Source organism: Loxodonta africana, chromosome 18 (assembly GCF_030014295.1).
Source record: "Loxodonta africana isolate mLoxAfr1 chromosome 18, mLoxAfr1.hap2, whole genome shotgun sequence".
In the NCBI taxonomy this organism is placed as follows: domain Eukaryota; kingdom Metazoa; phylum Chordata; class Mammalia; order Proboscidea; family Elephantidae; genus Loxodonta; species Loxodonta africana.
Genome location: NC_087359.1, coordinates 61421544 through 61442745, shown reverse-complemented (window position 1 = coordinate 61442745; position 21202 = coordinate 61421544). Strand labels below are relative to the sequence as shown.

Genomic DNA, 21202 nt, shown 5'->3' with positions numbered 1-21202 from the left:
TACTCTTCTTTTAGTCTCTAGATCTCTACGAAAATGCCCTCTCTTAAAAACAAAACAAAAACGTTATTTGTCAATGCCATGAAAAGGGACAGGAAGCCATTATGATTGACTTAGGAAATTCTATAGCAGTAGCTCTCAGCTTTTACAAACAATTTATAGGCCTATTCTTGCACCAGACCTACAGATTTCCCTAAAATGGCCTCTAGTTATCTGTATTTTTATGTTAAAGGCTCCTTCGATTTAAAAAATTCTTTAATTTCTCGAATAGGTAACGGTAGTTCAAACATCTAAAAGGTGTAAAAAGTCGTCCTGCCCTGTTTTCTCTCCTCCAGTTCCCACGCCCCAAACTGACTCATGCCAATCCATGTGTGTTGCAGTAGAACTGTGCTCCATAGAGTTTTAAATGGCTGATTTTTTCAGAAGTAAATTATCAGGCCTTTCTTCTGAAGTACCTCTCGGTGGACTCAAACTTCCAACCTTTTGGTTAGTAGCCAAGCATGTTAATCATTTGCAACACCTGGGGACTGCAGGAGAGGAAACAAGGACCAGCCTGTGAGCCCTATACATATGGTATGGAGTTTGGATTTTATTTTGAGTGAGGTAACCTATTGAGGGTTTTAAGCTGAGGAGGGACATGGTTAAATTCTTATTTTTTAAAATTTACCCTGGCTGTTTTGAGAAGAATGAATTGTAAAGCAAGAGAGGAGCGGAGACCAGTTAGATGACTAAGGTGGCAGTCAAGATGAGAGATTATAGTGGTTTGGACCAGGCTGGTGAGAGTGAGGATGGAGAGAAGTGAGTAAGCTCTGGGGTATATTTTGGAAGTGAGACTGTCAGAACTTGTTGATGAAATGGAAAAGAGAAGAATCAAGGTGATGTCATGATATCTTGGAGAAGGGCTTGCAGGTGTGAAGGGAGGGCTTTTTGCTAGCAGTGTTGTAGAAGGGGATAGCAAGCGTGAATGAGAAAACCAAAAAACCAAACCCACTGCTGTCGAATCTATTTCGATTCATAACGACTCTGTGGGACAGAGTAGAACTGCCCCACAGGGTTTCTAAGGCTTAAATCTTTACAGAAGCAAGACCTACCATATCTTTCTCCCATGGAGCGGCTGGGGGGTTTGAACCACCAACATCTTGGTTAGCAGCCAAGCTATTTTAACCACAAGCCACCAGGGCTCCGAGAGAAGTTAAAATGGAAGAAGTTCTGGAGGCGGGAACTAATAGATGTGGTGTGCAGTAGTGCTGTTCAAACTTCAGTGTGCATATGAATTACCTGTAAAGATATTGTTAAAGTGCAGATTGATTCAAAAGGTCTGGGTTGGGGCTGAGAGTCTGTATTTCTAACAAGTTCACAGATCAAAGAACCACGCTTTGAGTAGCAAGGTTTAAAGTTGTTGTGGTTGTTAGGTGCCGTCGAGTCCGCTCCGACTTGTAGCGACCCTATGCACAACAGAACAAAACACTGCCTGGGCCTGCGCCATCCTTAAAATCGTTGTTATGCTTTAGCTCATTGTTGCAGCCACTGGGTCAGTCTACCTCGTTGAGGGTCTTAAAGTAGTCCAGTATATTCCCTGTCAATAAGAATGGTTGAAGGATTGACATATTCTGGTTAAGCACAGTGGAATAACCCGGTAAGAATTAGGATATGGAAAAATACTCTCTATACTTAAAACTATTTCTTTCCCTTGATTCAAACATCACTCTAGAGGTAGTCTCAAGATCATTAGTGTGATTATTAGTTTTCATTGCACTGTAGGTACAGAATTGTAAGTATTGGTTAATACAGTTTCAGATTACAGAATAAAAAAACCAGAGCTTACTTGTTTTATTTATTAAGAAACTACTTTGAAACTTAAAGGTGTTCTCTTGGTTGAGGTGTGCAAGGATTTGATGAAATTTTTGCCCTGACCATATCTTTGCTGACTTCATAGGCTTTGACTAAGTACCTACTTGGGATTTATCTTTTCGTATATGCCTTCTGTCTGAGCTCTCTGAGTTCGTTCCCATAGGCATCACTGAAGGGCACATACGTTTTAAATGTACCTTTTTATGTCTTTCCCTGCCTGGAAGTATATTTAATGCAGTCTCAGGTTTTTTGAGTTTGACAGATCCTGCCCTTCTTTCATTCTCCACCAGAAAACAGTAGAGAGCTGTTTACCCTTCTTTCCCCTTTCTCTGCATATCATCAGTCACCAAGATTTATTACTCCTTCTCTCCTGTAACTAGCTCCTTTATCCTGTCAAAAAAAAACCTAAATGCTTAGAGAAACACCAGAAATTATTGTAACAAGATACATCTACTGTGAGTAGGTTCAATGTGAATCAGGCACCTGTCAACCCAAGTATAGGGAAAGCCCTCCAAAAAGGGGGCTATATAAAGTTATTGTTATGTTAATTTATCAGAAGATGACGCCAAACACAAGCAGCGTTTCAGGGTTCTGTTGGTTATTGAAAGATAGTCACCAAGGGCACGCCATGCATCCTAAAACACAGCCTCTAGTACAAACCTGTAGTTCTTGCTTCTCAAACAAAGCTGGCTGCAGGTAGATAATTTTCTAAAAGAACCCAATGCCTAAAGCCAAATGGTCTCACTAAGCTGCTTACTAGGCTTATTGTTTGACCTAAAGGTGACTCCAGGGAACCAGTCCCTTCAAAGTTGAAAGGACACCTAAGGGCAGATGGTGTGGGTAAAAAAAAATAGGTCATCCCAATTCCATGAATCTGGAAATCTGGATTCCAGGAGAATCAAAACGATTTTGTCAGCCATCAGCTATTTTCTCTGGCCACTTTAGTGCCAGTCCCCCCTCTCCCACCAGCCGTTCTACTCTGTGATTAATAGGTCATTTTACTTTTGAACCTAGTTTCCCCATCAATAAAATTGAAAAGTTGGATAGATGATTTCATAAGGGTACTATAGCTTTCGGTTTTTACAGCAGTGGAAATAACTCCTATTTCTATAGTGCTTTATACTTTACTGGATGCTCTCAACAGTCTAGTATTCTGTATACAAATGAGGATTCTAAGATTCTGTCACTTCTGCAGTGGTTCTAAGTGCTGAAATTGTTTAGTCTTAGCTGTTTTGCTCACTTACAGATAGGTTGGTTTTATCTTTGCACTTCGTTCCCATTCTCACCCTTCCGTTTACTATGATCGCCTCTATTCCGTGTCTGCCTGTAGCTGCCTTTAAAGTCCTTAAGGATCTCACCTTTCTAGGTGTTCATGACTATCAATGGTTGCATCCTCCCTTCCTCCCCTCCCTTGACATCTGTGCCCGAAATTTAGCCGTCGGTAGAACTGACTCAATCCCACATCATTCAGCTTCAAATTGGGGTCAGTACAGCCTTCCTTGTATTCCTTGTGTCACGCTTTCTGTGTCCTTTTTTCTTTTTGCCCTTTTCCTTTCTTGATTCCGTTATTCATCATGTTAGGCTTGAGGAAATCGTTTAAGACAGGTCTCTCCATTAGGGGAAAATTGTTTTAGAGATCAGTTACAATGGGAGTCCTTTACAAAATTACACTTGAGAGGCAAGATCCTTATTTATAATTCACACTCTGCTTACTTACAAAATGGATTTAAACTGGAAATAGGACTCGGACCTTTCTGACACGAGCTGCAGCATTTCCGATGGGGATATAGATTGGCTGGAAGGGACTGCACGCGCCCACACTGTAAGGTTAGTTTAAGTTCCCACTTTAATTAGTCAGGAATTCAAAACCTCCCTCAGAAGCCAGATGGCCCCAAGAGGCAGATACAGATGCAGTGTATCTCAGTGCAGCTTCCCTTGACCACCTCCTAAGTGTACAAAGGAAGGGTCTCAGTGAATCTAAAAATTGAGCTCAATTTTTGACATACCACTGCCGTTTTATACTAAGGATTTGTATCACCATTTTAGGAGAACTTTCTCTAATATCTATGTGTAAGGGAATAATTACAAACACTGGAGTCTCCTATTTTTCTAAATCAAATTCAGAATCAGGACAGCCACGTCATTATTGGATTGAGGAGTTGGAGGAAAGCATAATCATTTCCCAGATATCACTGAGCTGCCTTCAGGAAGTCCATATTCCCAAAGTCCACCCCTGTGACTCTGTTTAATACCTTTTATCTAATTGGTTCTGATTACTAAGCTTGGTCTAAAATCACAATTACAAGTCATGTAATCAGTAAATATTTCTGTAGGACCTGCTGTGTACCTGGTACTGTTCTAGGCATTGGGAATTCAGCAGTGAACAAAACAGCCAAGAATCCATGCCTTCATGGAGTTTACATTCTAGTAGAGAGAGATACATGAAATATGTGAAAAATATAATATACCAGAAGGTGATAATAAAACAGGAGAGAAAGCTAGTGGTAGGATGGGGGAGTCGGGGGGGGGGGGTTCAGTTAAAGTCCCAGATACATTTACCTAAAAGGGCCAGTTGTGGTTTTGCAGCGTGTAATTATATTCTGAGGAGTGCGGTTGTGCTCTTACTTTATTCAGTTCTAATAACTTACGTTTAGTGTACAGGATTTTTGTGTGTGTGTCCTGAATGTCAAGTGCATCTTGTGAGAAGCAGGCGACACTCCTGCATTGTCCACCAGAGAGCAGACTTGGATATCCAAAGCTTACTGTCTGCTGCTTGCCAGTTTTGTACCTTTGGGAACAGGGAATGTTATTTCAGAACAGCTTAATCTTTAATCAAGAAAATATAGTATCAGGGATCCTGGAGATTATACTTTGGAGAGTTTTTTTGTTTTTTTTTTTTTCTTCATTAGAGCTCATTTAACTATTATTAGTTTACTCAGAGGCAGTTATTCCCTCCAGAGTGTTACAAACGGACTTAAAAGTGAATGGCTTTGGTAATAATTTGTAGTCGTGGCAAACAACATAAAAGCAGCATGTCTGAAATTACAGAGATTTGCTGGAATCTAAGGGAAAGAAATGTCACCCCATCTTTATTCACGCCTTATACATACATTTGATAGAAACTCAGATTTATAAAATATGCAGTAGGGCATATTTCAGCATACAGTTCATTTAGATGGTGGAAGTGCATATTTCCTCTCATTTTTTGGAGTCAAGGATTTTTTTTAAAGAAAGAGGGAGTGATTTAACACTTTATTTTTACTCAGCTAGGGAGTCAAGTGCACAATTAAGATACTATATAAATTATAGTGTAAAACATTCATGTTTACCTTTAGATGTGTTTAAAAGTAGACAAATTCACTCAGTTATCTTAATCTTCCCTGTGCCTGGTCCTAGCCTCCCCACTTTTTTTGGCCAGGGCCTGGCTGAGCAGGATAAACTACCTTTGGATAATTGAGAATATCGAAATGGTCCCACTGAAATATAGCACAGATGTGACAACAAATACCAGTTGGAAAAAAACACATCGTTGAATTCTATAAAACATTCCTAACCTAAACGTGTTCTAACAATACACCTTTATCACCTTGACCATGGTAGCAGTGTCCTCCTCATGGCATATTCCTAAAGTTGCCATTTGTAGCCTTGGAGCTGAGCAAATATAAAATGACTCTCTGGTCCATGTGAATCCCAAACAGAACTCATTAATCCATGGCTAGAATAGCTCAGTTACTATTGCTAATATGATGCCCTCTTACTTTTTCTTTTTTTTATTAATGCCAGAAACCAACCGTCAGAGTGGTACAACGTTCAAGAGAGGTGGTTAAAGACTAGCTGTTAAGACTCACAAAACATACAATAAAGCCTAGTAAAGGAAGATTTAGAAAACAGAACAAAACAAAATAAAAGGCAAGCATAACCTTTTCTGTAGGCTAACCTGCATCTGTTAAGATAGTAGAAACAGGCTCTGTTTCCCATAATAATACATGACTAAGAGTCTCTTTATTCTTAATTATAGGCCTAATGTCGTAAAAAACCCTATTTCTAGTTTCTAGTTTTCACTCTCAGAATAAATTTGAACCCTGCTATCAGGAGTTGGCGTAGTGGTTAAGTGCTACAGCTGCTAACCAAAGGGTCAGCAGTTTGAATCTGCCAGCCGCTCCTTGGAAACTCTATGGGGCAGTTCTGTTCTGTCCTATAGCGTCGCTATGAGTCAGAATCGACTCAACGGCACTGGGTTTTGGTTTTTATCAGGAGTTGTGTCTCTTCCGTTCTGTCCCAGGGCTTTTGAGGCCCAGAATATCCTGGGGATGGTGAGAAATAAATACAGGGCAGTTAGAGTGGTTGATGATACGTGGTTACAGCCTGAGAATTGAGGGGATCTTGGGTGTGTGTTCCCAGATGGATGAAGAAGCCAGGCAGGGACTGGGGAACTAATGAATTTTCCTGTAAGTCAGTCTGGACAAACTCTGGCCACTCAACTCCTCAGATATGGCTAGGGAATGTCAAGAAATAAGCTTCTTAAATGGTCTTTCATCAAGTGATGTGGATAGAGGTGTTAGGAAGGCAAGCAGGCAGGCATAAAAGATTATTTGGTGATTCTAGAACTAAGGAGGAGACAGAAATCTCTGAAGGGAGAAGGCAGCGAATTGGGGAAGAGGGTGGGTTCTGCCAGTTTAAGAACAGCAGAATTCTTAGAAGTGGGGTCCAGGAAGGGGAGGGGAGGGAGAAGTGTGTTTCTTTATAGGCAGTAGCTTTGTTTTCATCCCTAAGCCTTCCCTTTTGACTGTTTTTAGGGTGCCTTTGGGATTTGGCTCACGTCATCTGAGATATTTATCATCTTGCCCTGATTGAGACCCTAGGGACAGAGGGAGCTCATAGAATTAGTAGGATATCATTTGAAGTAAATAGCCCCACTGCTTCTAAGAATAACTCTGTAACATGGGTGGGTTTAGCTGCTCTACCTAACCTTATCCATATTTCACACACCGCTTGAAATTTAGAAATAAAATGTAACTAATGTGCCTCGATGGCAAAATTGGTGTGTATAAGCAGAGAAGTTGAGGGAGAAGTTCAGAGAAAAACAAAGTTGAGAGGTCAGTCCATTTTAAAACAGAATTTGCCAATGTTTAAGTTTTTTAATCTATTACAGGGAGCCCTGGTGGCACAGTGGTTAAGAACTAGACTGCAAACCAAAATGTTGGCAGTTCAAATCCACCAGCTGCTTCTTGGAAACCCTATGGGACAATTCTACTCTATCCCATAGGGTCACTATGAGTCGGAACCGACTTGACAGCACATAACGGCAATAGTCTATTATGTGAGAAAATTAATAGTGTATTTTGGGAGTCCTTGTTCTTGCCTAAACTAGAGGCAAAGTAGAGAGAAATGTCCTTCATTATAAATGGAATTGGTAATGATTTGCTGTGATTATCGTGTGGCAGGTTTGAATCCATAATGTATCAGTTAGAGATGATACATTGTTAGAGCTGGCATGTTTGACTTAAATTCCGAGTTCTGGATGTTGGTATGTAGAACATTGCGTAAACATATGAGTAAGACCTCCCCATTAGAATGTTTTTGTTTTGTTTTGAATATTTTATTGTGTTTTAGGTGAAAGTTACACAGCAAATTAGATTCCCACTCAGCAGTTCATACAAAAATTGTTCTGTGACATTGGTTACAACCCCCATAATGTGTCAGCGTGCTCACCATCTCTACTTCACCTGCCCTTTTTCCATGCATGCAGTTTCCCTGCCCCTCCTTGCCTTCTCATCTTTGCTTTTGTGTAAATGTTGACCATTTGGTCTCTTATGGTTGATTGTTTAAAGGAGCACATTCCTCACAGGTGTTAGTGTTTATTTTATAGGCCAGCCTATTATTTGGCTGAAAGATGACCTCTGGGAGTGGCTTTAGTTCCAAGTTAAAACAGTATCTTAGGGTAATAGTCTCGGGGGTTTCTCTTAATCTATCAGTCCAGTAAGTCTGGTCTTTTTTAGGAATTTGAATTTTGAAAAGTTTCTACAGTTTTCTGCTGTTATAACCAGGACCTTCTATTGTATCCCTGGTCAGAATGATTGGTAGTGGTAGCTGGGCACCATCTAATTCCTCTTGTCTCAGGCTAGAAGAGCCTGTGGTTTGTGTGGGCCATTAGTCCTGTGGATTAATTTCTCCCTTGAGACTTTGGTTTCCCTCATTCTCCTTTGCTCCAGATGGAAAGAGACCAATATTTGTATCTTAGTTGGCTGCTCGCAAGCTTTTGAGACCCCAGATGCTACTCATCAAACTAGGGTATAGAACATTATCTAGAATGTTTTTAAAGAAAGCAGAAACCTAGTTTGAACTCCTAAATCCAAATTTCACAGCAGTCACTGGGCAAGGACATTTGATTTAAGAAAACTGTTTTTAGTGTGGTTCTTCTAGAGTTTGTTGGGGGTGTGGAAGAGGTCTAAGAGGGGCTCCTCCTCTCCCTCATAGATCAAGCCTAGCTGGAGAGACATTGAAGAAGCATAAACGGCCCTGTGAAATCAAATGTTGAATTTTTATGCCAGAAGTGTTTAGAGAATGGAGTGTTTGGTGTGAGCTAATCAGTGAAGGCTTTTTGGACTGCTCTGAGCTTTTTAAAGCATGGGGATAAGATTGGGATGTAAGAAACAGAGAAGACAGCAAAGTTATGAAGGTGACAGTGAGCTGAGTGCATTTGGCAGACAGTAAGGAGAGACAGAAAAGTGACTGGAGTGCAAGGTCTGTGATAGGAAATAAAGTTGGATAACTAGACTGGGTGAAGTTATAGAGAGCCTTGAAATCCAAACTATGCTCATCAGGGAAATGTAAGTTAAGACCACATCAGGATGCCATTATATGCCCACCAAAATGGTAAAATTAAAAATACAATGCCAGGTATTGGTGAGAACACAGAGCAGCTGGAACACTTAACATTGCTGGTGGGTATTTAAATTACTTCAACCCTCTTGAAAACTGGATAAAAATGTTCTCAGTAGCTTTATTCATTATAATCCCAAACTGGAAACAACATACATATCCATCAACAGAAAAATTGTAAATCCTGGTATATTTATACATTAGAATACTGTATAGCAATAAGCAATGAATTATTGATTCCCACAGTAACATAGATGAATCTCACAGACATTATGTGGAACAGTGAGAGCCAGAAACAAAAGAGAATATACTGTTCTTGACAATAGATTTTTAGATATGACACCAAAAGCACAAGCAACAGACGAAAAAACAGATAAATTGAAATTCATCAAGATGAAAAATTTTTGCGCATTAAAGGACTTTATCAAGAAAATAAAGAGACACCCTACAGAATATTTGAGAACCATATGTCAGATAGGGGTTTAATATCTAGAATATATATATAACTCAGCAATGAAAAGACAAACCCAATTAAAAGACGTTCAAAGGACTTGAATAGACATATAAATGGCCAATAAGCACAAGAAAAGATGCTTAACATCATTAATCATTAGGGAAATGCTGTTTAAAACCACAGTGAGATACCACTTCATCCCCACTGAAATGGCTATTATCAGAAAAAATGAAAATAACAAATGTTGGTGAGTATTTGGAGAAATTAGAACTGTTGTGCATTGCTGGTGGGGATGTAGAATGTTGCAGCCACTGTAGAAGACAGTTTGGTGATTCTTCAAAAAGTTAAATGTAGAATTACTGTATGACCCAGCAGTCTTACTTGTAGTTACATATCCAAAAACTTGAAAGCAAGGACTCAAACACATAACTTGTACACCAATGTTCATTGCAACATTAATCACAGTAGTCAAAAGTTGGAAACAACCCAAATGTCCATCAACAGATGAATAACCCAGATGTGATATGTACGTACAATGGGATATTATTTAGCCGTGAAGAGTAATGAGGTTCTGATACATGATACAACATGGATGAGCCTTGAAACATGATGCTGAGTGAAATAAGTCACACATAAAAGGAGAAATACTGTATGATCCCACTTATATAAAATATCTAGAATAGGCAAGTGCATAGAGACCAAAGTTTACTAGTGGTTAATAGAGGCTGGGGGAGGAAAGAAAGGTAGGTTCTTGCTGAAAGGACAATGAGTTTCTGTTAAAGATGATGAAAAACTTCGGAAGTGGATAATGTTGATGGCAACATAGCATTGTGAATGTAATTAATGTCCCTGAATTATACACTTAAAAATGGTTAAGATGGCAAATTTTGTTATATATATTTTACCACGATGAAAAGAAAAAAAAAAAAAACACATTGGGGAAAAAAAGAGAATATGCCATGTGAATACCAGTCATATGACGTTTAAGAACAGGCAAAATTAGACAGTGGTTATAGAAACTAAAAGAATGATTACCTTGGGGCACGAGGTTATTTACTGTGAAAGGTATCAAAAGAACCTCTTGGGCTCTGGAAATGTTCTGTGCCATCTGAATAGTGGCTACATGGATATATACATATGTACAGATACCACAAGATTAGTGCGTTTTACTTACTGAATGTATGTAATGCATCAGTAAAAAGTAAGAAAATCAAGCCATAGAGTTTAGATTTGTTGTGGGAAGTGATAGGGAACCATTATTGGATCTTGAAAAAAGTGGTGCTTCTACAACTCTCCATCCTGTAATGGTGTGGAGGATGGATGGCATAGAACAGTGTTCAGATCCACCATTGCATACAGGTCACGTGCCTAGCACTATGCTAGATGCTGCTGTGAGGACCACAGGATATCCATGACCTCGTCCTAATCCTTAGGAAGTATATTATCTTTTGGAGGAGACAAGTTACCTGAAACTCAGAAAGTTACAGCAAATGATAAATGGTTAGTTCATGGTGTCATAGGAACAGCACTGAAGTCAGACTTGAGTTCAAATCCTAATTCTGCTGTTTTACTGGCTTTGTGATTTCAGGCAAGCTGTTTTATTTCCCTGAACCTTGGCTTTCTTATCTGTAAAATGGAAATAATATCTACTGCCTTTGTTGAGAGCTTTAAGAGATAAGGTATTCAAAGATTGCAGTACAGTCCTATAGACACTGGGTAAATATTTCCCCCTTTTTAACCCTATAACTATAGAGCTGTACTTTTTTTTTTTTAAGTGTCCGACCTCAGTTCAGTTCATGGTTCTGTCACTGCCTAGGTGACCTTAAGTAGGTTACTGATTTTTTTTAAATCTTAATCTCCCCTTGTGTGGAGAAAAAGGGTGAAATTATACCTTGAGAAAGTGTTAGGAGAATTAAGTGAACCTAGCAGATACGTATTTTCTCACATAAAATAGACACAATTAATGTAAGATTCATTTCTTTTGAATGTAGTCAAGTATACAAATAATGCAGGTAATAACTGATAAGGTTGAATCAAGGTGGTGTCTGGACTGGAGAAAGAGGGGACAGATCCTAGTGTTATGCTTTTAAAAAGACATAATAAACAAGTGTGATACAGGAGAGACAGTGCTGTCTACGCTGTGACATTGTACAAGGCGTGTGTCTTTATACTTCTATTTTTGTCTTTCTATAAAAGGAGAATAATAAAAATATACACTTGGATTATTTGAAGCTAATTTGGAGGTGTAACATCATTAGAAAATATGTTATGGTCTCACAACCCAAAAAAAGACAGTACCTTACTACTAAAAGCTATCCCTCTTCTAATAATGTAGTACTTTACTACTAAAAGCTATCCCTCTTCTAATAATACAGTACCTTACTACTAAAAGCTATCCCTCTTCTAATAATATAGTACTTTACTACTGAAAGCTATCCCTCTTCTAATAATACAGTATGTTACTACTAAAAGCTATCCCTCTTCTAATAATATAGTACCTTACTACTAAAGGCTATCCCTCTTCTAATAATACAGTACCTTACTACTAAAAGTTATCCCTCTTCTAATAACTTTTCACAGCCATTGTTATCCAAGTTCCAACTGAAAAGTAAATAACTTTTCTATGAGTAGAGACCCCTTTCACAATCAAAGGAAAACCTAGATGCATAAAGGGAAGGAAATCTATTTATGTCATTATTTGTCACTTGGAAAATAATCAACAGAGCAGCAACCCAGATCTTGTTAGGTATCAATGGTGGGTGGTTTCTTGGCTAAGGAATTTTAATTTACAGGGTAAATACTAAGTAGTAAATATTAACATTTCAGAGTCACATTGTTCAGAGTGTTTATTTGAGGATCACAAATTGACTGATACCAAATCCTGGACATAGCCTTCTAATTTTTGGAGCAAGATTTGATTTCCAATGAAATTTCTGGCTTGGGTTCAGCATCTAATTTCTTGTTTCCCAAGCTTGGAAAAAATAAGGTAAAGAATAACACTTCCCCCTCACCATTGCTCATCTGTCCTCCTTCTCTTTTCCAGATAGTCCGAGTGGTGTGCATCTGTTTAGGTAATCCACCAGAGACATTCACCTGGGAGTATCGAGATAAAGATAAAAATTATCAGAAGATTGGCCCCATAACACCGTTGGAGTTTTATAGGGAACATGTCAAGCCACTCTTCAATATGGAGGATAAGGTTGGAGACTGGCACTGACAGCTGTTTACTGTTTACTTTCAAATGCCTGTTGGCTATAGGGAGGGCCAGAAGGCTCCTGGGTTAACTTGCTTGACCATCAGACTAGACACTAAGCAAACTTTTTTCCTCTTTCTCTTGAGGTATCTTATGTACCTAGTAAAGTTGGTTGTATCAAGATCTACCACCTTTCCCAGTGCTCCAGTTCAGAGACTTTTCTAACTCTAGGCCAGCAGTCAGTTCACTTCCCAAGTGCTCCCCTACTTTGGGCCTAGAATCATTCTCAGGTACAAAGACAATGAAAGCGTATTGAGTGATTATAATCATGTGTTCAGAGCACTCCGAACCTGTACTGTAACCCCTTTGGGGACTCCCCCCAGAGAAGGAAGCAATGTCCTATTTTAGTTTTTTCTGCTTCCTTCAGGCTTTCCCCACTGCCTGGCAAGATGATCAGAGCCTCCTTCCTTTATTGGCTTCTTGACTCTCTTCTGTGCAATTGATTTTGTTTTATGATTGAAGCCCCAGTTCTGTTGAAGTATTGCCAGGCGTTGAGCCAGTCTTACAACTTGAGCGCAGGCGTTGTATAGTGATGAGATCTCCATCTAGCCTTACGCAGTGTATGCAGTTTTTGAGAATTAGTTTTTGGAGCAATTCTTGCCAGTAAGAGAAACAGGTAGATGCAGCTCCCACACATGTCCCACTTAAGAAGAGTAAGTCCATTTGTCCTTGTGCTAATTGGAACGTTCAGGGGCCTCTCTCACATGTATTGTACTGCCTTTGGTTTCTTTGTTTTGTAACGGTGTGGTTGTAGTGCTTTATTCTTAAGGTAGAGGTGATGAGCTTGATGTAATCGTGTGAACCTAAAGTAGAGGCACTTGTCTTGCTTGGCATTCCTAGTTTTATGTTCTAATCAGCATATTCTTGATCCCAATAGATTTGTTTAGTGAATGACCCTCGGCCCCAGCACAAGTACAACAAACTTTACACAGTAGACTACTTAGGCAATATGGTTGGAGGGAGAAAAACACTATACAACAACCAGCCTGTTGACTTCTTGAAAAAAATGGTTGCTGCCTCCATCAAAGATGGAGAGGTTGGTATTGTTTTTGTGTCTTTCTCATTGGGATTAAAACCTCCTCTTATACTTCTTTGGCGTATAAGAAGATAGAGTTTATGTTGATTTTCTTTCTTTCTCTCTCCTTTATTTCTAGGCTGTGTGGTTTGGCTGTGATGTTGGCAAACACTTCAATGGCAAGCTAGGCCTCAGTGACATGAACATGTGAGTACGAGAAATTTACAATAGAAGTCATTTGTGGGTTGTTGCTGTTGGAGTGCACGGTTGGTAGGAAATGACTACCGAGATTCATCCAAAGATTTAAGGTTGGCCTAAGGGTCTCTTTCTTTCCATCCTGTAGAGTTTGAGGGTTCACAGCAGAAACTCCACCTACCTAAATGCTCTAGCCAGGGAAGATCATGCTTCCTATCTGAGTTAGAATCTTCGTATGTCCCTAAAAAGCCATCCTATATGAAAAAGACACACGCACAAATAATTGATTACTGTGTAAATCTGCTCAGTGCGTTTGGGAGTATAATGAAAGGTTTCCAGAGCTCTTGTTTGCTATTTGTTCCTCCTTAAAGTGCTTACCTTACTTTGGTGCCTCATATATTTTGAGTCTTTATGACAACTGAGGCTGATTTGTGTGCTCACTTTGAAGCAGTTCTCCTGATCTTTTATGGCACTGAAAGTATATTCACGATCTAAATCATGTAAGATTCTTTGACTGTTAAAATATTACCGTTTTAGGGTTACTTATACTTTTTTTTGTTAGTTATAGAAAACCAAACAAACCTGTTGTCATTAAGTCAGTTCCGACTCATAGTAACCCTATCAGTCAGAGTAGAACTGCCCCATAGGGTTTCCAAGGAGCAGCTGGTGGATTCAAACTGCCGACCTTTTGGTCAGCAGCCTGAGCTCTTAACCACAATGCCACCAGGGCTCCTACTTGTAGGAAGTTGAGTAAATATCTCAAAGGTTAATAACAGGAGAAGAAATCTACTAAAAGAGAGAAATAATGAGTGTTTTTTGTTTTTTTTAACTTTGAAAGTGTTCTCCAATATTTTAGGCATTATTTGCCTTAAATTTCACTGTTAGCAGTGGTCTAAATGAATTCAGAAACTGGGTGGTTCTACCAGCTCTGAAGGGACCACTTTTTAAAGAAGCTACTTCAAAAGCCGTTTTCATTATTTGTTATAGTTCTCTTTTTTAAGGTTTTCTGGCCAAAATGGCAGTGCAAACTCCTCAGCTTTTTGATGTGGGGAATTTATATTTAATTGTTTTATATTTTCTGGAGTACTCTTGTGACGTATAGAGAATGGAATCCTATTGAGAGACTAAATTTTGCATGTGTGTAACCCAATGGGAATGAGTCCTGCTGGATGCGACCCCTCGAGTCAATTGAGAGACACCAGGCCTTTGAGAAAGAGAAAGTGGACTTTATTGCAAGCCGGCCAAGCACGGAGCTTGGAGACTAAGTCTCAAATCAAGCTCCCCAAGGTTGGGGATTTTAGGGTAGTTATAGGGTTCAAGGTAGGGAACTTATATATAGTTCATAAAGTTTCTGGGAATAGGCAGGCAATTTCAGGACCTAATTAACATTTATGGGGGTGCAGTGGGGGTACAATATCATAGCTGGAGGATATGACACATGAAGTTTATCTGAGGCCAGTTTTGTGGCTTGTTGCTCATGTCTGAATGGGGAGGAGGGGTTAAGCAGAGAAGCAGTAAGACAATTTTGTGTTGTTACACAGAAATGTCTTATCAGAAACTCACAGGCTGGGGGGTAGTGATGGGAGAAGGGGGAACAGTTTAGCCCTGTCGGTTACATGTGCCATATTATCTCTGAAGAGTTAGAGTTGGAGTCCATATTTATTTATTTGGAGCTGTTGAGCCCCTTCAGTTTCTTCGGTGTTCATTTTATAACAGAAGCCAGTTTTCTGCCATGATTATACTCCCTTTATTTTGTACCATCGTTCTTTTTACAGCTATGACCATGAATTAGTGTTTGGTGTCTCCTTGAAGAACATGAGCAAAGCTGAAAGGTTGACTTTTGGTGAGTCACTGATGACCCATGCCATGACCTTCACTGCTGTCTCAGAAAAGGTATGACCCTCAGCATGCCCGCTGCAGTGTTAGCACAGATGAAACCATGTTCTTCTGCACACTGTCCAGCAGAGCTTCATTCATGGTGTTTGTGATTTCTGTTAAAAGTCAGCTTCCAAGCAAGACGTTGTACCTGTGTTGCTTGGGGGTTGGCTGTGTGCTCAGAGGTAATAAAAGTAGGAACTTTGGGTGAGAAGCAGAATTTGGGTCAGCAGGGAGTAAGGAAGTGACTGCTTTTCTCTAACTTTTGAAGATCTTGGTGTGAAGAGAGGTCTGCAAGGGAACTTGGGAAAAGTTAACCTCTATTTTTTAGGGAGTTGAAATGTGCCCGGAAAAGTGTCAACAGTGTTCATGTCCTGATGACCTGTATTCAGACTTCCTTTCATTTGTCATTCAGACTCTTCTGCAGTAGAATGTGAGCAACAGTAATTTATGGACTTCATGTTCATTTCTGGATTTATATACTTTGAATTTCCTATAAAATACTCTGAATAGTAATGTCACTAATTCTGGGACACAGTGTTAGAAACAGCAACTGGAATTTTGTCTTTCTCAGTAAGCCTCCCACTTCTAGACTGTAGGATGGATATTTTACAAATGTGCTCAGGGATCATAGGGAAGAGAAGACTTTGAACTACTTTCGTTTTTAATTTCATTTATTTTGTTGTTGAGAATATACATGGCAAAACATATACCAGTTCAACAGTTTCTACATGTACCATTTAGCGACATTGATTACATTCTTCAAGTTGTACAACCATTCTTGGCCTCCTTTTCAGAGTTGTTCTTCCCTTGTTAACATAAAATCACTGCCCCCTAAGGTTCCTATATAATCTTTCAAGTGCTGTTGTCATTTTGATTACATATAGGTCGTTCTTAAAAGAGCATAATGCTCAAGGCAGACATTTTTTACTAGTTAAGCTAAACTATTGTTTGGTTTCAAGAAGACTTCAGGGGATATTTTTGGTTTAAGGCTTAAGACTATCTCAGGGCAATAGTTTTCAGGGGTTCATCCAGCCGTCATGGCTCCAGAAAGTCTGGCATCTATGAGAATTTGAAATTCTGTTCTGCATTTTCCCCCTTTTGATTAGGATTCTTCTATATAATCTTTGATCAAAATGTTCAGTAATGTTAGCTGGGCACCATCCAGTTCTGGTCTCATGGCAAAGGAGGCATGAACTACTTTCGTTCTTTATCACCGTAAGCAAAAATGTTCTCTTTCTAGTCTGTAATGACTAGAAAGAAAAATCACGTATGCCTTGTATAAATTATTAGAAAATAGTTTGATAGAGAATTGTTTTTGCTATCCTATCTACTAGATTTGTGATCGTTAAAACATTTAGAAATAGCATATTAATTAGGCCAAATTTTTCTAGATAGTGTACCTAGAAGTCCTGATTAGTTTTTGTACTCCTTGGCAAAATTGTGAATAGGGTGGGTTTTTTCTTTTTAATACTTCTTTCTGTACCTCTTTCTCGTGTTTCTTCTAACTTTCTCACTTGCAGGTGTCCCTTTGATCCCATAGTATCCAAGAGCCTCATGCTTTCTCCCCATTCAATACCAAATCTTAAGGAAGACTTTGTTACATGCATACTGATGATAGGGCTAGGGCTTTAAGTTGTAGTTAAGAAGTATTTGCAGTTTGAGATTAACCATGGTGTAGTGTTAAAAAGTACCCTGAACTAATAAGGCAGTCCCATGCAGGTATTCATGATTCTCACGTAGTTCTCAAATACAAAGGTTGAGGTCGTGTAAGCGAGTGAACTCTTTCCCTTGGCTTTCCATTCCTTGACATTTTCATCCTAGAGTTAGCATGACTCCAGCACCAGGTGGCAGATAGTGATTGTTCAGAGTTACTCAGAAGAGTAAAGGTGTGAAGTACGGTTGGTATTACTCAAGTGGATCAGAGAAAGCCATTTGAGGATAGCAAAACGTGATTTAGAAGTTTTATCACCTAGATTTAACAAAATTCTTGCATTTGCATTATAAACAAAACATAAGATTAAGTGATGAGAAATTATTTTAAATAAGGCTGCCTTTTGACATGAACCAAAACATTAGCAGTAACTTTTCGTGAGTAAAAAACAGAGTAAGTTGTTTATGTTTATATGTTTGGGCCTGCTGTATAGTAAAATTCAGTGAATTTGTAACTAAACTAAAGTTTCTTAAAGTGAAGCTTTTTAGCTATTTAGAGGTCTATTAAGAAACAAAAAATACCTGTTTTAATTTGAAAGGCAAGTTTTGCTTTTTATCATTTCCATCTCTGTTGTAGAGTATTCCTGTTTTTTGGGAATATAAATCATGCATACTCCATGTCATTTTCTCTGAAACGCCTCTTCTTTGACTGGCATGGTTTATGAACATGCCATTTTTCCTCAGGGAAATGGAGCTATACTTACATGCTAATAGTATAAAGCAGAATTTATACAATCATAACTGGAATTTTGTATTGAGATTTTTCTCTCTTTCCACTTCAAGTTTTTGACCACTGAAATTAGTTTGAACTGCACTTGAATAATAATGCAAAGATGAATGCATACTAGCAGTTGTATTTCTAGAATATTCTTTCCTGTTGCTGATTTCTTAGAATCCCTCTGAGGGAGATCCAAGTATTATCCTAAATTTGTAGATGACACAGAGAACAATTTTATCTAGGTCTTGTAGGAATTACTTGACAAAGAAAAGAATAGGAAAACTTTTAGACTTCTAACAAGTAAATGACTGTAGATGCTATAGGTTCTACAAGTGCTATTTAAAAGGAGAGTAAAGATGGACTACAGGAGGGGAATAGGAAGCCTCAACAGGCATTTCATATGCTAGCCTCAGGATGTATAGTTCAGTGACATGGTTTTGAAGGTTCCTGGGCCTAAAATTAAGGAGTAGTACAGGTAAGGGTGTTTCAGACTTGTTGGTGACAGATTGTTGCCTATCACTGAGACTGAAACATTACTGAGGTCCAAGAAAACTTACGAGAGTATTCAAGTCAGCAAAGCCAAAGGGAACCAAATCCTACATAGATGAAACTTGTCATGCAGTTATATATGCAAGTGGGAGTTGATGGATGAAATCATTAGGAGATAATACAGGGGCCCACTCTCTTCTCATGCTTTGAGGATTTAGTTGTTTGGACATCAGCAAATGCCTTGGGTAAACATGAAAGAGAAGTCTTCTCCCAAGTGGAGCCTTCGTCTTATCCCTCTCTGTATCAATAAAGGCTGCAAATGAAGGCTGTCATAATGAGATCACTGTTCTTTAAGAAGATGAAAATCGAGCTTATTTTATTAATGAGGATGAAGCAAAAGAACAGTAGAACTGCCTGGGTTTTGTTTTATGAAAATGATCTTTTTGGTTTTGCTTTGCTGTTCATTCTCTGTTGTATTAAATTCCATCTTTTTTGTAACTAAATCAGTAAAAGAACACATTTGGAGAATACCATTAGTTTCCCTAATTAGAAAATCAGACAGCATGATAAGAATGTGGTTTTAAAAAAACAACAAACTCTGACCAGGTCTTAGAATCATTCCTAAAATAAATACAGTGGGTGCCTTTGCAAAGAATGCTGATTAATTAAAAGCAAGAGTTCCTGTTTTCAAATGGTATTCATGGTTTTTAAACATCCTTATTTTCTCTGTAGAACAGAATGGAATGTAAACAAAAAGGTAGTATTTATTGTTTTGTTAACTATATTGCATTTTTACCCCAAGACATTCCAACTCCACTTCTATTGGAGTATCCCTTTGGTGATGGTGGGAAATATATGTCCCTAGTCACATATATCGTGGCTGTAAAGAGCAGGCTCTTTCCTCTGAGTGGCTTCAGAAGAGCTGAAATTACATGACACCTCATCAGGGAGAGCCTAGTTTCAGACTATACAGTATTGCCCATTCTTTTGCAGGATGATCAGGATGGAGCATTCATGAAATGGAGAGTGGAGAATTCATGGGGTGAAGACCATGGCCACAAAGGTGAGCTTAATTAGGTAATACTAACTCAGGATGACTGGGGTCTGTTCTACTCTGTGCCTCCCAAGAGATATGGCTGGAAGGCTCCTCTAGTGTGGAGGATTTTTGAGTAACTGGTCCCATTGGCTAGACTATTGTAGAGAAAAATCCAAACATCTGGTTTGCTCTGAGAATCCCTATGACCAAGATGGCATGCCTGAACTCCCAAGTTGACTCTGAAACCAACATGTGCTGGCCTGAATCTGGTCTCTTAGATTCATTCCAGTCCGTGCTGATCTGCCAGTTCTCTTTGTACCAGAGCTGCCTTGGCTGATGAGAAGGTGGGGTGCCCTTTCCTGGGACATTTGCTATGTAGTGTTTGGTATATTTTCATCTGCTGCACGAACTCTCTAGAGAAATCAGAAGCCTAAGTGGTAGAATGGGTTTGGCAAAAAAGAAAAAAAAAACTTTTAGATATTTATTAAAGACTCACTAGGAGCTGGGAAGTCTAAAGAGGAAAAGAACGCCTTGGGTACCATTTAGAACCGTTTTATGCTGATGAATCAAAACTCTGGCAGAAGTCATAAATTATAGTAATTAGGCAAAAAAACTATGAAACAGGCAAGAAATGAGTCATAGAAAAATAAAAAATATATATAGGTAAACAAAAAGAAACCAAAAACCCATTGCCATTGAGTCGATTCAGACTCATAGCAGCTCTGTAGGACAGAGTGGAACTGCCCTATACGGTTTCCAAGGCTTTAAATCTTTACAGAAAACCGACTGCCACATCTTTCCCTGTGGAGTGGCTGGTGGGTTCAAACTGCTGACCTTTTGGTTAGCAGCCAAGCACTTAACTACTTTACCACCAGGGCTCCTAAACAAAAAAGAAGAAAATAAAAATATCTCATAATCTAGCCACCCAGAGATCACCACCAATTCACATTTTAGAGTATATTCTTCCAAATTTTTGAGACCAGACTTCTAAAGATTGCTTTGAATAATAGGGGAAACCCTTTTAATTTAATTTTTAGGATTTCAAACTAAAAATGGCAACCACCATGGAGTATGTATGCACGCAAGCATGTGTATGGATATGTGCTGTGTGGTGGTGGCATTTTGGGGGCGTTTAATCACCCCACTCTTTCCCAAAGCCTATATTCCTTCTAACCAGTGGATTCTGGCTGGGAAAAACACATTACCCACTGCTTCCTAGACCAATTAGAAGGCTGGGAGGAAGTAGGTAGGAAAGCCAGAAAAATGAGATACTTAGGCTCTTGGAACCAAGCTTCAGCATACATCTCATCCAAGCAGGAATCAGTCAGCCATTTTCTTAAAAAGAGAGAAGTAAACAGAAAGAAAATAAAAAGAAACTGGAGCTCTCACCAATAAATCTCTGTGCCCACTGCCTCCCTCTGTGTTTGGAATAGTGGCTTTCCGGCTGCGTTCTTCAGAAGCCTAGGGATTCCAAGGGTGGAAGGTGGGGAAAGAGGTGTGGAGGCTTGGAAGTGAACAGATGGGACTTTAGTCGCTGATACTTGAAAACCGTCCTAGAAGAACCTATTTACCTGAGTTTTGACCTTGACAGGGCTTGAGTATGCTGATTGAGCAGCACAAGCCAGTATATGACAGTCAAAATCTGAAGACCATTTAATCCTTCATTCCCATTTGTTTCATCTCCCCATAAAATTGACCACTGATGGGTTTTGGCTGACTGAATT

General features: G+C 39.1%; 1 protein-coding gene across 2 annotated transcripts in view; it reads left to right on the top strand.

Moving 5' to 3' along the window:
* The window catches only part of BLMH (bleomycin hydrolase), a 46709-nt gene that overhangs the window by 10848 nt on the left and 14659 nt on the right, over positions 1 to 21202 (top strand). For both annotated transcript variants that reach the window (XM_064271496.1, XM_064271495.1), the window contains exons 7-11: positions 12228 to 12383; positions 13315 to 13473; positions 13592 to 13659; positions 15423 to 15540; positions 19436 to 19505. In XM_064271496.1, the coding sequence (XP_064127566.1) occupies positions 12228 to 12383; positions 13315 to 13473; positions 13592 to 13659; positions 15423 to 15540; positions 19436 to 19505 (571 nt within the window). The remainder of the gene's footprint in view (positions 1 to 12227; positions 12384 to 13314; positions 13474 to 13591; positions 13660 to 15422; positions 15541 to 19435; positions 19506 to 21202) is intronic.